Raw genomic sequence first — 14,725 nt, forward strand, 5'->3', positions numbered from 1 at the left:
GCGCCATACAATTAATTCAAATCCAGACCATATTCAAATTCACCATTTATTTATTTAGCAACAGAGTCTCACACTGTCACCCAGGCTGGAGTGCAGTGGTGTGATCAAAGCTCACTGCAGCCTTGAACTCTCAAACTCCTGGGCTGAAGCGATCCTCTCACCTCTCACCTCAGCCTCCCAAGTCACTGGGACTACATACAGGCATGTAACATTATGTTTGGCTAATTTTTGATTTTTTTTTTTTTTTGAGACGGAGTCTTGCTCTGTCGCCCAGGCTGGAGTGTAGTGGGCTGATCTCCGCTCACTGCAAGCTCCGCCTCCCGGGTTCACGCCATTCTCCTGCCTCAGCCTCCCGCGTAGCTGGGACTACAGGTGCCCGCCACCATGCCCGGCTAATTTTTTGTATTTTTAGTGGAGACGGGTTTCACCATGTTAGCCAGGATGGTCTCGATCTCCTGACCTCATGATCTGCCTGCCTCGGCCTCCCAAAGTGCTGGGATTACAGCCGTGAGACACGGTGCCTGGCCTTTATTTTTTTTTTTTTTTTTTTAGAAATGAGGGTCTTGCTATGTTGCCCAGGCTAGTCTCAAACTCCTGGGCTCAAGCGATCCTCCTGCCTCGGCCTCCCAAAGTGTTGGGATCACAAGCCTGAGCCACCGCACCCAGCTGATTTCACGACTTTTTGCATGCACTCTGTGCTCGTGTATGTGTGTGTGTGCAGGGGTGGTTAATTGCCATTTTGTCACAGATACAGACTTGTGTATCTCCCACAATGAAGATACAGAACTGCTTCTTGCCCGCGAAGTGAACTCCTTCCTGCTACGCCTTTGGAGTCACAGTCACCTCCACTATCCCCTGCCCTCTAGCACACTGTCCATTCGAGCAGAATTTTTTGGTTGAATTTTTCGGTTGAATTTTTCCCCAGAATCATCAACTTTGGTTGATGCCTGGACAACCTCTTCCCTCCCCTTACCCCTTTCCCTAGCGGTAGCAGGAAGGCTACAGCTGGATGGGGGAGCCAAGGGTGTCTGGTGAGCAGACTCATGTGGAGAGGGAGACGGGGCGGGGGATGGGGGCAGGTGGTGATCTGAGGTGGAGGCTGAAGTCCTGGAGAATCCAGGGAGTAGAGAGGAGTTGAAGGGTCCTCTTGGGAGGCAAAGGGGTCGGGACGGGGAGAGGGAGATGGGGGCGATGGTGAACTCTCTCTGGAGTCCGAGAAACCCAGATTCCAGTTCAGCTTCTGCCATTTGCTCTCTGAGTGGCCCTGTGCAAGTGGCTTCATCTTCCTTGGCCTCAGCTTCCTGGTCCTACAGAGGGTTTAGCACTGAGGTGAAGCTGGGCGGGGTGTTTGTTGCTGTCCTTCCGGCTCCTAAGGATCGGGGGTGGATGGAAGACTTCTGCTGCCCCCGCCCTACTCAGCCCATCTGTCTGCCCGCAGCTCAGAGCCCGACTGTGGCCGAGACACTGCATCCTGCCTTCTCCGGAGTCCAGCAGTACACAGGTAGGAGGCAGCCCGCGTGCCCGCTCGGTGGGCCCTGGCCCCGCCCCCGCCTAGGGCCCCGCCCCCAGGGCCCGCCCCGGACTTGTCGTTCTTCTGTGCCTAGCCACGCCTCCTACGTCTGGCCCCGCCCCTCAGGGCCCACCCTTGTCCTGTATTCAACCCCTGGCCCTGTTACTGGTCTCACCCCACCACCACCTATACCCACAAACAGGACCTTCCCTTGTCCTTTAAGGACAGCGCTTACCCATGGCCTCACCATCTCATGCTGTGTTGGGGAGAGGGGGTTCCTCTTGACCACTTCTCTGCTTCTGACCCAACCCCAGCTCTCGGCCCTGCCCCTTATCCTCCCTTCTGCAGCTCCTAGCCCCGCCCCTCACGTCCTGTCTTTACTCTGACCACGCCTCTCTGCTAAAGCCCCGCCCCTACCTCTGGCTCTGCTTCCTAAGGCCTGGCTGTGACCCCGCCCACTGCTGCGGCCCCGCCTCTCAATTCATGGTCCTGCCCACATAGCCCTCCATTAAGTCATGGCCCCGCCCCACTCATGCCCTTCATCCCGGTCTTGGCCTTGACCTCCACTGTGGCTCGCCCGCTTCAAGCAATGGTCCCACCCTCTCTGGACTGTCCTGTAGCCTTGGCCCCGCCCTCTGCTGTGGCCCAACCCCTGTGCCCCTCCCCTCATGCCATGGGGTCCACCCCCACCCCGCCGCGTCTCGGTAATGGCCCTGCCCTCCACCATGGCCCCGCCTTTCAGACAATAGCCCCACCCCATTTCATCTGTGTTCTTGGCCCCGCCCTCTGACCTGGCCCCGCCCCCAAACCCTCCCCACAAAGGCCATGATCACACCCACTCCTGCCTTGGCCCCACCCTCTCTTGTGGCCCTGCCCCCTCCCCGCCCAGCCGCCCAGGCCGCCCACGTGGCCTCACGCCCCTCCTCGCCCTGTGTCTCGCTCCGGTCTCCGCAGCCATGTACCCCACCGCGGCCATCACGCCCATCGCGCACAGCGTCCCCCAGCCGCCGCCCCTCCTGCAGCAGCAGCAGCGAGAAGGTGAGGCGGCCGCGACCTCCCCTGGGCGCCAGCCCCGCCCTCTGCCCGCCCCGTCCACCTGCAGGCTCCGTGCCTGGCCCGGGCCTCTGGGACCCGCGGGGCTGAGAGTGCGGCCTGGGGGCTGGACAGGCTAGAGTTGAGTCCCGTTGCAGCCGCTGACCCCTGGGAATCTCCCTCTCTCTTTCCTCCTCCGAAAAGAGAACCATGCTCGCCCCGACCCCATAGGAATAGCAGTGACTTCCTACCAGCCCTCTCCAGAACCAAGAGTGATTCTCTGGATGTTTTGGAAAGGAAACCCTTTTTGAGGCTGGGGCATGGCACGATGAGGTATCTCAGGTAATGAGGCCTCCCCAGTAAAGCCCAGGCTGTCGAAGGAGGGAGGGATTCGATTCTGGAGTGACAGTCAGGGTTCAAATCCGTATAGTTCTTGCCATGTGCGGTAGCTCCCGCCTGTAATTACATAGCGTCTTGGGGGCCAAGGTGGGAGGATCACTTGAGCCCAGGAGTCCAAGACCATCCTAGCTTAGCAAGAACCCATGTCTACAAAAAAATAAAAAATTGGCCAGGTGTAGTGGTGTGCACCTATAGTCCCAGCTACTCAGGAGGCTGGGGCAGAAGGATCACTGAGCCCAGGCGGTCAAGGCTGCAGTGAGCTACTATCTCCCCACTGGACTCCAGTCTGGGTGAGAGAGCAAGACTCCATCTCAAAAAACAAAACAAAACAAAAAACAACAATGGCCGGGCGTGGTGGCTTGGGCCTGTAGTCCCAGCACTTCGGGAGGCCAAGGCAGGTGGATCACAAGGTCGGGATATCAAGACCATTCTGGCTAGCCTGGGGAAACCCCATTTCTACTAAAAAATAGAAACAATTAGCTGGGCGTGGTGGCAGGTGCCTGTGGTCCCAGCTACTCGGGAGGCTGAGGCAAGAGAATGGTTCGAACCAGGAGGTGGAGTTTGCAGTGAGCTGAGATTGCACCACTGCACTCCAGCCTGGGCAACAGAGCAAGACTCCATCTCAAAAAAAAAAAAAAAAAAAAAAAAAAAAAAAAAAAAAGCAAAACAAAACCCAAGCTGGTAACAACCCAAGTGTTCTTCAGCAAGTAAATGGATAAATAAATTAGGATGGAGCCGCACCATGGAACACTATACAGCAGTGAAAAGGGATAAGTAGCCAATCCTTATAATGACATGGAATAACTTCACAGGTAGAATATTGAGTGAAAGAAGCCAGATACAAAAGACTGTTTAAATGAAGTTTTAAAACAGTAGGCCAATCGAGGTAACTCACGCTTGTAATTCTAGCATTTTGGGTGGCTGAGGCAGGTGAATTGCCTGAGCTTAGGAGTTTGAGACCATCCTGGCCAACATGCCGAAACCCTATCTCCACTAAAAATTCAAAAAATTAGCCAAGCGTGGTGGTGTGCACCTGTAATCCCAACTACTGGGGAAACTAAAGCACAAGATCACTTGAATCCGGGAGGCAGAGTTTGCAGTGAGTCAAGATCGTGCCACTTCACTCCAGCCTGGGTGACAGAGCAAGACTGTCTCAAAAAAAATAATAAAATAATAATAATAAAAATTAAAATTAAAAAAATATGGTCAGGTGCGGTGGCTCACACCTGTAACCCTAGCACTTTGGGAGGCCGAGGTGGGCGGATCACCTGAGGTCAAGAGTTTGAGACCAGCCTGGCTGGCCAACATGGTGAAACCCATCTCTACTAAAAATACAAAAATTAGCCAAGCATGGTGGCATGCATCTGTAATCTCAGCTACTCGGGAAACTGAGGCAGGAGAATCGCTTGAACCAGGAGGCAGAGGTTGCAGTGAGCCAAGATTGCACCACTGCACTCCAACCTGGGCAACAGAGCGAAACTCCGTCTTAAATAAATAAATAAATAAATAAAATTTAAAAATAAAAATGAGAAAGCTGGCTAGGTGCGGTGGCTCACGCCTATAATTCAACACTTTGGGAGGCCAAGGCAGGAGAGTCACTTGAGCCCAGGAGGTCAAGGCTGCAGTGAGCCAAGATCACACCACTGCACTCCAGCCTGGACAACAGAGGGAGACTCTGTCTCAAAACAACAACAACAAAAATCAAAAACCTTTATCAGTGACATGTTAAGAGAAAAGAAAGATGGGAACCTCATAGAAATGGTAGCACTGTTTTCTACATGTTATGTGGTTTAGAAATGAATGAGACTGGCTGGGCGCGGTGGCTCACGCCTGTAATCCCAGCACTTTGGGAGGCCTAGGCGGGCGGATCACGAGGTCAGGAGATCGAGACCATCGTGGCTAACATGGTGAAACCCCTGTCTCTACTAAAAATACAAAAAAAATTAGCCAGGCGTGGTGGCGGGTGCCTGTAGTCCCAGCTACTCGGGAGGCTGAGGCAGGAGAATGGTATGAACCTGGGAGGCGGAGCTTGCAGTGAGCAGAGACCACGCCACTGCACTCCAGCCTGGGTGACAGAGCGAGACTCCGTCTCAAAAAAAAAAAAAAAAAAAAAAAAGAAATGCATGAGATAAATACCGTGCTTGAGCTTGGAGAAAACCTAGACTATGCGCATGGAAACGGGATTGAAAGGGTTGTTGCATGTGAGTGACTGTAAAACAGTGGAAGGAGAGTTGTCTGAAATCAGACAGATAACATGACCCCGGATGGGGAAGGCGCAGCGCACAGCACACTGGCGGAGCTGTCGGAGGGTGTGTGGCGTGCGGTGTGTATTTTCTTCTGAAGGTCAGCGCAGCCGGATGCGGTTTTCAGTGGTCGCCGACAGTTTTGGTTAGGATGAAACAGTGCATGAACAAATGCAAAATTCAGGTTATGCTCAAAATTGTTCAGTCACATCGGAACAAACTTGCGTTTCAAAAACAAGCATTGGCTGTGTGCAGTGGCTGACGCCTGTAATCCCAGCACTTTGGGAGGCTGAGGCGGACAGATCGCCTGAGGTTGGGAGTTCGAGACCAGCCTGGACAATATGGCGAAACCCCGTCTCTACTAAAAATACAAAAATTAGCCAGGCGTGGTGACCCATGCCTGTAATCCCAGCTACTCGGAGTCTGAGGCAGGAGAATTGTTTGAACCCAGGAGGTGGAGGTTGCAGTGAGCTGAGATCACACCATTCATTGCACTCCAGCCTGGGCAACAAGAGCAAAACTCCATCTCAAAACAAGCAAAACAAAACAAACAGAAAAAAGACAAGCATTGGCTGGGTGCAGTGGCTGACACCTGTAATCCCAGCACTTTGGTGGGGCAAGGCAGAAGGATCGCTTGAGGCCAGGAGTTCAAGACCAGCCTGGACAACATAGTGAGACCCCATCTCTACAAAAAATTAAAAAGTTAGCCAGGCATGGTGGTGCGTGCCTGTGGTTCCAGCTACTTGGGAGGCCAAAGTGGGAGGGTTACTTGAACATAGGAGTTACAGGCTGCAGTGAGCTATGATGGCGCCACTGCACTCCAGCCTGGGTGATAGAGCGAGACTCTGTCTCAAAAAAAAAAAAAAAAAAAGAATTATTTATGGTGGGTATATTGTGTTGTAGTTTAATTATCTGTGGTTTTAGGATATCTGGGACTGGGGACCAGAGAATTTTCTTTTTATTTCGCCTGATTTTGTTTCTGCATCATCTAAGTTTTGAAAATTATCCAAGGTCTGGGGAGTTATCCCTAGCTGGGGCTTGAGAAAGGGAAATTAAAAAAAAAAAATTCTGTCCGGGCGCGGTGGCTCACGCCTGTAATCCCAGCACTTTGGGAGGCTGAGACGGGCGGATCACGAGGTCAGGAGATCGAGACCATCCTGGCTAACACAGTGAAACCCCATCTCTACTAAAAAATACAAAAAACTAGCCGGGCGAGGTGGTGGGCGCCTGTAGTCCCAGCTACTCAGGAGGCTGAGGCAGGAGAATGGCATGAATCCGGGAGGCAGAGCTTGCAGTGAGCTGAGATCCGGCCACTACACTCCGGCCTGGGCGACAGAGCGAGACTCCGTCTCAAAAAAAAAAAAAAAAAAAAAAAAAAAAATTCTTTTGGCTAGGCGCAGTGACTCACCCCTATAATCCCAGCACCTTGGGAGTCTGAGGAAGGAAGATTGCTTGAGTTCCAGACCAGCCTGGGCAACATAGCGAAACCTATACAAAAAATAGCCAGGCTGGGTGCAGTGGCTCACGCCTGCAATCCCAGCACCTTGGGAGGCTGAGGCGGGCCGATCACTTGAGGTCAGGAGTTCGAGACCAACCTGACCAACATGGTGAAACCCCGTCTCTACTAAGAATACAAAAATTATCCGGGCATGGTGGTGTGCACCTGTAGTCCCAGCTGCTTGGGAGGCTGAGGCAGGAGAATTGCTTGAACCCAGGAGGTGGAGGTTGCAGTGAGCTGAGATCACACCACTGCACTCCAGCCTGGGCAACAGAGCGAGGCTCCATCTCAAAAACAAAAAATAAAAAATATTTAGCGAGGCATGGTGTCTGAACACCAGACTTTTACAAATGAGTTTTATTTTGGAGTCTTATTATTATTATTATTTTTTTTTTTTTTGAGACGGAGTCTCGCTCTGTCGCCGGGGCTGGAGCGCAGTGGCCGGATCTCAGCTCACTGCAAGCTCCGCCTCCCGGGTTCACGCCATTCTCCTGCCTCAGCCTCCTGTGTAGCTGGGACTACAGGCGCCCGCCACCTCGCCCGGCTAGTTTTTTGTATTTTTTTAGTAGAGACGGGGTTTCACCGTGTTCGCCAGGATGGTCTCGATCTCCTGACCTCGTGATCCGCCCGTCTCGGCCTCCCAAAGTGCTGGGATTACAGGCTTGAGCCACCGCGCCCGGCCAGTCTTATTATTATTATTATTGCAAAGATATTACCAAGTTTCCTTATTCTTCACACCCAGCTCATCTGACTTTTGTAGATGATCCAGAGTTTGAAGTTTAGGGAGGGATTTTCTGGAGGGTGTACTTCTGGGGGTTTTCGGGTATCTGGGATCAGAGATTGAGGTCTGATGTGGGCTTTGGGGAGTAAGGGATCCCTTGGGTCTTGTCAGTTACCTGGAGTCTGAGGATCATTTTGGTGCGGACTAGCCCAGTGTGAGATCCTACGATGCAGTCAAGGGGTGGGTGTGTCCTGTCTCCCTCCCCAGCCCATATCCAGGCCCCTTCTTTCTGGGTGTCTGGGGCACCCCTCTCCGGACAGCTGGAGAAGCCAGATGCGGGCTCCAGACCTGTGCCCCTCCCCCGGGGGGGTTCGCCTCCTCTCCTTGGGGGCTTTATGTCTTTCTCTCCCCCACCTGCAGGTCCCGAGGGCTGTAACCTGTTTATCTACCACCTCCCCCAGGAGTTTGGAGACACGGAGCTGACGCAGATGTTCCTACCCTTCGGCAATATCATTTCCTCCAAGGTGTTTATGGATCGAGCTACCAACCAGAGCAAGTGTTTCGGTAAGTGGCCTCCGAAGACGCCGCCCCTCCCCGTCCACCTCCCTCGCCTGCCCCGGGACAGGGAATGGGAGGGTTTGGGTCAGCCTCTGGACGGGGCCGTGCTGTAACAGTCACATTCACAATCAGAACCAGCATGTGGCCTGGCACAGTGGATCACGCCTGTGATCCCAGCAGTTTGACAGGCTGAGGTGGGCGGATTGCTTGAGTCCAGGAGTTCAAGACCAGCCTGGGCAACATAATGAGACCCTGTGTTTACAAAAGAAAATGTTTTTGGCTGGGCGCGGTGGCTCAAGCCTGTAATCCCAGCACTTTGGGAGGCCGAGACGGGCGGATCACGAGGTCAGGAGATCGAGACCATCCTGGCTAACACAGTGAAACCCCATCTCTACTAAAAAATACAAAAAACTAGCCGGGCGAGGTGGCGGGCGTCTGTAGTCCCAGCTACTCGGGAGGCTGAGGCAGGAGAATGGTGTGAACCCGGGAGGCGGAGCTTGCAGTGAGCTGAGATCCGGCCACTGCACTCCAGCCTGGGCAACAGAGTGAGACTCCGTCTCAAAAAAAAAAAAAAAAAAAAAAGAAAGAAAAGAAAATGTTTTTAATTAGCTGAGCTTAGTGGCATGTACCTGTAGTCCCAGCTACTCAGGAGGCTGAGGTGCAAGGATCGCTTGAACCCAGGATATCAAGACCAGCCTGGGCAACATAGCAAGACCCCATCTCTAAAAAAAATGCAATTAAAAAAATAAATTAGCCAGGCATGATGGTGCACACTTGTAGTCTCAGCTACTCAGGAGATGGAGGTGGGACCATCCCTTGAGTCCGTGAGGTCGAGGCTGCAGTGAGCCATGATCACACCACTGCACTCCAGCCCAGACGACAGAGCAAGACCCTGTCTCATATAAAAAACAAAAACGGCCGGGTGTGGTGGCTCACACCTGTAATCGCAGCACTTTGGGAGGCTGAGGTGGGTGGATCACAAGGTCAGGAGATCGAGACCATCCTGGCTAACACGGTGAAACCCCGTCTCTACTAAAACCACGAGAAAATTAGCCGAGCGCAATGGCGGGCGCCTGTAGTCCCAGCTATTCAGGAGGCTGAGGCAGGAGAATGGCATGAACCCGGGAGGTGGAGGTTGCAGTGAGCAGAGATCGCGCCACTGCACTTCAGCCGGGGCGACAGAGCGAGACTGTCTCCAAACAAACAACAACAACAAAAACCCCAAAACAACAGAACGAACGTGTGTTGAGCACGTACCGTAGGTCAGGCACTTTCCAGCCCAGCACAGCATGAGGCTGACAAAAACCCCTTCCTTTCAGACAGCTCAGGGGCTTTTTTGCTGCCTGGTACATCATTCTCCCATGATGGAAATGTTCGATGTGGGAGCTGTCTGATACCACAGCCACCAGCCCCACGTGGCTACTACACACTTGAAGTGTGGTCAGGGTGAAAAAGAACTGATTTTTTTGGTTTGCTTCTTTGTTTTTGCTTGCTTGTTTGTTTTTGAAACGGAGTCTCCCTCCGTCACCAGGCTGGAGTGCAGCGGCGCGATCTCGGCTCACTGCATCCTCCGTCTCCCAGGCTCAAGCGATTCTCCTGCCTCAACCTCCTGAGTAGCTGGGATTACAGGTGGACACTACCATGGCCGGCTAATTTTTGTATTTTTAGTAGAGATGGGGTTTCACCATGTTGGTGAGGCTGGTCTCAAACTCCTGACCTCAGGTGATCTGCCTGTCTTGGCCTCCCAAGGTGCTGGGATTACAGGCGTGAACCACCATGCCTGGTCATGGGGTGGAGTATTTCTGATGGCCTCTGGACGGAGACTGGAGCAGAGACACTGACAGAGATGGGGAGAAAGAGACAGACAGAGATGATCCAGAAGGAGAGGGAGAGGAAGAAAAGACTCAAGACAGATAGACAGAGAGAGAGAAAATCAGAGACAGCCGGGCGTGGTGGTATGGGCCTGTGGTCCCAGCTACTCAGGAGGCTGAGGCAGGAGGATCTCTTGAGCCCAGGAGGTCAAGGCTGAAGTGAGCTGAGATTGTGCCCCTGCATTCCAGCCCGGGTGACAGAGTGAGACCCTGTCCCCTCTCCACCCCACAAAAAAAAAGAGAGGGACAAGGACGCAGACATACAGAATCAGCTGGAGACACAGATCCTGGCTAGACAGAGGGCTTGGAAGGAGGCAGGCATCCTCCTGAGGGAAGGTGGGGAGAAGGTGGCCCTCCAGGACCCTCAGAAGCCCCACCAGACCCCTATACCAGCTGGGAAGTCTCAGCACAGCAGACCCTAAGATAAGGAGTGAGTGCCCCGTCCTCAGAGGTATACAAGTCCAGAGATGTCAGAACAAAGCCAGGGCCGCTGTGTGTCCTCCGCCACATACCCCCTGGCCTGTGCATGCGTGCCTGCTCAGGACCCCGTGAGCCAGGAAGCCAGGGCCACAGCATAGGAACAAGCCGAGGACACCCGCAGTGCCAACCATGGAGGTCCACCCTGGTTTCTGCAGGCTTCGTGAGCTTTGATAACCCGGCCAGCGCCCAGGCAGCCATCCAGGCCATGAACGGCTTCCAGATCGGCATGAAGAGGCTCAAAGTCCAGCTGAAGCGGCCCAAAGACCCGGGACACCCCTACTGACCGCGCCCACAGCCGCCCTGAGGCTGTGGGCATGGCCCAGGTGAGCCGCCAGGCGGCCCCACCCCCGCCCCAGCCCCCCGTCTTGTCTGAAACCCCCTCCCGCGGCCCACTTCATGCTCCAAACCCTCCCCAGGTGGGGTGATGCTTTGAGAGGCTACAAGAAACCTCCGGGTTGGGTTAGCGGGGACAGAGCTGGATGCAGACACCCCCAAACCTCCTGTGGTCGGGGCTGGAGCAGAGGGTGGGAGTGGGGTAGGGACTGAGGTGAGCCAGGGCCCAGCCAGGTCGGCTAGGGAATCCCTCCCGGAGAAGGCTTTGAGGGATGAATAGAAGTTCACCTGAGAGGCCAGGTTTGCTCTGGCGGTGGGGGTGTGGTGGGGAGGGGGCTTCTGTCCTGTCCTATGACTCTGTTTTCCCTGCTGAAAAACCCAACACCAGACAAAAATGTTAAGTGCCCACCCCAGACCCCAAACCCTAAGGTTGGACCCCAACTCGGAACCAGGGCTGGAGCGTGGAAGGTGGGAACAGTGCTCAGGGCCTGGTCCAGTCGGCATTGACAGCTTCCAGTGTCTCCGCTCCATTTCCACGAGTTCCCCTGGGACAAGCAGCCCCTCACTGGGTGTCATTCCTACCCAATGAGTTGATGGAAAAGTGGGATTCGTGCCCCACCCACCATCATGCAAGAAAACAAGCAAAACAAAACCCAGAGTGTATGTTGCCATCAGGGCAAACCACTTTCTCAACATTTTTTTTGTGGGGGGAGATGAATAGTAAACCTTCTGAGGCCACTGTGGAAACTTGACCGTGGGTCTCAAACCTTGATGAGCCTCATCTGTAAAATGGGCTCAAGAAAGTCATCTTCCCAGAGGCGGCGGAAACGGTCCACCTAGGGAACGGAGCAGGGCATCTTTTCGCAGCCGAGCCCAGAACCCATCACCTAAAGAGTTCTGGATGATTTGTTGGGATTTTTTTTTTTTTTAAATCACCCTCGCCGTCGTCATCAAAGAGCCTTGCCTAGGGCCTGGCACAGAGTAGGTGCTCAGTTAGAAGCTGTCTGGCCTTTTCACATTCTCCCGGGTCGGCACACACAGATTTGGGAGTATTTAACTGCACAGAACGCACCTTCGGGAACTGCCAACCGGAAGCAAAATCCAAAGCCACTCTCTGTGATCCCTTCACTTTTAACTCTCAGTGTGCACTTTCTTTTTTTTTTTAACTGAGCATCTATTATGTGCTAGGCACTGTCCCGGTGTTCGGGGACGCAGCTGTGAATGAACAGAAACGGGGGCCGGGGGACAGCGGAGAAACCCTCTTCATGGACCTTAGATGGCGGGGGGTGGGGAAGGAGAGACAGAAAATAAACAGAAATATCTGTCCCCAGCTGCCAGAGGAGGAGGAAACGGGCTTTGCGATGGTGACATTGACTTCTTTGAAAGCTGGGTTTGTTGGCCTCTGAACTCTGGCCTTTGTGGGATCTGTTCTTTTGGAAACGATGGGAGCCCTTGGGTTCCTAGATCCCAGCCTGGCTGGGTGGACTAGGGTGGGGAGGTGGTGTCCACCTGGGTGGCCCCGTTGTCACTCCCTAACGCCCGTCCCTTCTCCCCCAGGTGAGGGGCCTTCCCATCCCAGGAGGGTTTTCTACTTTCAACCGACCCAGGACTTTCCCATAAATTCCAACCGTTCTTTGGACACCAGCCCTTTCCTCCCCTCTTCTCCCCTTGCCCCGCCCCTCTACTGGAGGCCACCTGGAGTGGGGAGGGGCCTTTGGGGGTCTGTCCTGGGGCAGGGGGGAGGCTCCTGAATCGGGCACAGAAGTGTTCACACGCCCCCTGCTTTGGGAAACGCCCTCGCTTCTTCCCCACAAAACTTGGTGACTTTCCCCAAACTAAATCACACCTTTTCCTATATATATATATGCATATATATATAGATCTATAGACAGTATATATATTTTTTGAGTACGGATCATGGGACCAAACTTTTCCGACTTCCTTCCATCCGAGTAGAGTGACCCTGGGCCGGTCACTCAGCGGGGACACAGGAAGGGCTGAGGTTGGCAGGCCCCCGGGCAACACGTACCAGGTGCCCCACCGCCCTCCCCCACCACCTCCCGGCTGGCACATCCCACCAGGAACCCGCCAACACAATATACCTCCAGGACTTTTGGCACCCCCCACCACCGATTCTCCAGGGCCATTGGGCTCTGCCAGCTTCAGTGTCCCTGGTCCCAGCTGCGGCCTCCAGACCCCACCTCGCCCCTTTGTCCCAGAGCCCTGCCCTCCCGGATGGATATAGGTACAACAGAGACGCTCTGGCCTGCCTCAGCCCTTCTCTGCTCCCCTGCCCGAGTCATAGCCTTACTCATGCGACCAGTAGCCCTTAGCTTTCTGTCGGAGGCGGGGCGGACAGGGCTGGGGGGAGCCCCCCCCGCCCCTCACCACCCCCTCCCAAGGCCAGGCAGCCATCGTCCCTGCCTTCGAATCACCAGCCTCGAATTTAAGGTCTTGTAACCAGGATTGCCAAGCGTAGCGGAAGACCCTACCTGGACTGGCCAAGCACCCCTTTAACTGGAGATGAACTTGATAATGACCTTCATACCTCTACAGAGATTTTTTTTTCTTTTTTTCCGGTCTTTCTGAGCAGGTACAAAGAAGAAAAGAGAAGAAAAAGATGGGGGGAAAGAATCAAACCACAGTGGATTTTTGTTTCCTCGTTGGGAGTGGGGTGGGGTGGGGGGTTTTTGTGGGGTGCCTCTGTACAGCTACCCAATCCGCAACACCCACGTCAAAGCACAGAATCAAGTTCGTTCGGACATCCAGCAAGGCCTCTTACCAAATGAGGCGCCAGATATCTTAACAAGCTCAAAAGAAAAAAACATTTAAAAAGAAAAAAAAAAAAAAAAAAAGCAAGCATTTCCTTTTCTTTCTACCAAAATGTGTTGACTGACCCGGAGGGGGGGCGGTGGGGTGGGGGGAACCACACAGCAAAAAAACAAAAAAACAAAAAAAAAAAGAAAAAAATAGAAAAGAAAAAAAAAATCTTCTGAACCAACTTGTTTCGATATTCCAGAGTTTGATAATTGTTCGAGACTCTCCTCTAGCGTGCTTGTGTTCCGTGTGTCCCCGTGTGCAAGTGTGTGCCAATCGGCCTCGAGGGGGCCCCACCCGTGTCCGCGGCGCCCGCCGAGCCCCCGAGGGCCTGCTTGGGAGTGCGTGCTGGTGTGCAGTTGTACGTGTCTTTCTGGTCCATGTTTACTGGCTGTAAATACCATTTTTATACTCCACATCGCAGACCTGCGTGATTTGTACGATGTACTTTATTTCTGCTACAAGTAATTTCATGAAGTTTCAACTTGCAAACTGACTTTTAGGACAAACCAATACACACACACAGAAAAGAAAGCAAAGAACTTGGAACTTTGGGTTGACTTGGTTTGAGTTTTGTGTCAAAGAAGATTTCCCGTGGCTGGAGAGGTCGGTGTTCCTGTTGCGTGTTTCAGGTGAGAAGCAGCCAAGCGTCTTAATGTCCAAAACGCCTCTCTTTGGTCTGAAAAGAAAAAAAAAAAAAAAAAAACTAAAAATTTATTTAATAAAAGTTTTACTTGCTAAAGGGCTGACTCTCCGCTTTCTTTCCTCTCTCTCTCATCCACACAGACCAGGAGTATCTGGCCCCATCCAGCGCCTGGACTGGGGAGAAATTCAGGTTTAGGGTGAGGGGTTGAAGGAGGGGATATTCGGAGATACCAACTATAGATACCAGGGGCCGGGCGTGGTAGCTCAAACCTGTAACCCGCCGGGCGCGGTGGCTCAAGCCTGTAATCCCAGCACTTTGGGAGGCTGAGACGGGCGGATCACAAGGTCAGGAGATCGAGACCATCCTGGCTAACACGGTGAAACCCCGTCTCTACTAAAAAATACAAAAAAAACTAGCCAGGCGAGGTGGTGGGCGCCTGTGGTCCCAGCTACTCCGGAGGCTGAGGCAGGAGAATGGCGGGAACCCGGGAGGCGGAGCTTGCAGTGAGCTGAGATCCGGCCACTGCACTCCAGCCTGGGCGACAGAGCCAGACTCAGTCTCAAAAAAAAAACCAAAAAAACCACAAACCTGTAACCCTAGCACTTTGGGAGGCCGAG

At 53.4% G+C, this 14,725-nt stretch overlaps 1 protein-coding gene across 31 annotated transcripts in view; it reads left to right on the plus strand.

Moving 5' to 3' along the window:
- Positions 1 to 14,204, plus strand: part of CELF5 (CUGBP Elav-like family member 5) — a 76,109-nt gene extending 61,905 nt beyond the window's left edge. For 8 of the 31 annotated variants that reach the window (XM_045378647.3, XM_074025311.1, XM_074025323.1 and 5 more), the window contains 4 exons: positions 1,439 to 1,501; positions 2,465 to 2,548; positions 7,865 to 7,967; positions 10,468 to 14,204. In XM_045378647.3, the coding sequence (XP_045234582.1) occupies positions 1,439 to 1,501; positions 2,465 to 2,548; positions 7,865 to 7,967; positions 10,468 to 10,483 (266 nt within the window). In that variant the 3' untranslated portion in view covers positions 10,484 to 14,204. Of the gene's footprint in view, positions 1 to 1,438; positions 1,502 to 2,464; positions 2,549 to 7,823; positions 7,968 to 10,467 lie in introns of all 31 variants that reach the window. The other 23 variants (XM_045378642.3, XM_045378645.3, XM_074025318.1 and 20 more) reach the window with 6 other exon arrangements.
- Positions 14,205 to 14,725: the final 521 nt, after the last annotated feature.

This window comes from Macaca fascicularis, chromosome 19 (assembly GCF_037993035.2).
Source record: "Macaca fascicularis isolate 582-1 chromosome 19, T2T-MFA8v1.1".
Classification (NCBI taxonomy): Eukaryota; Metazoa; Chordata; class Mammalia; order Primates; family Cercopithecidae; genus Macaca; species Macaca fascicularis.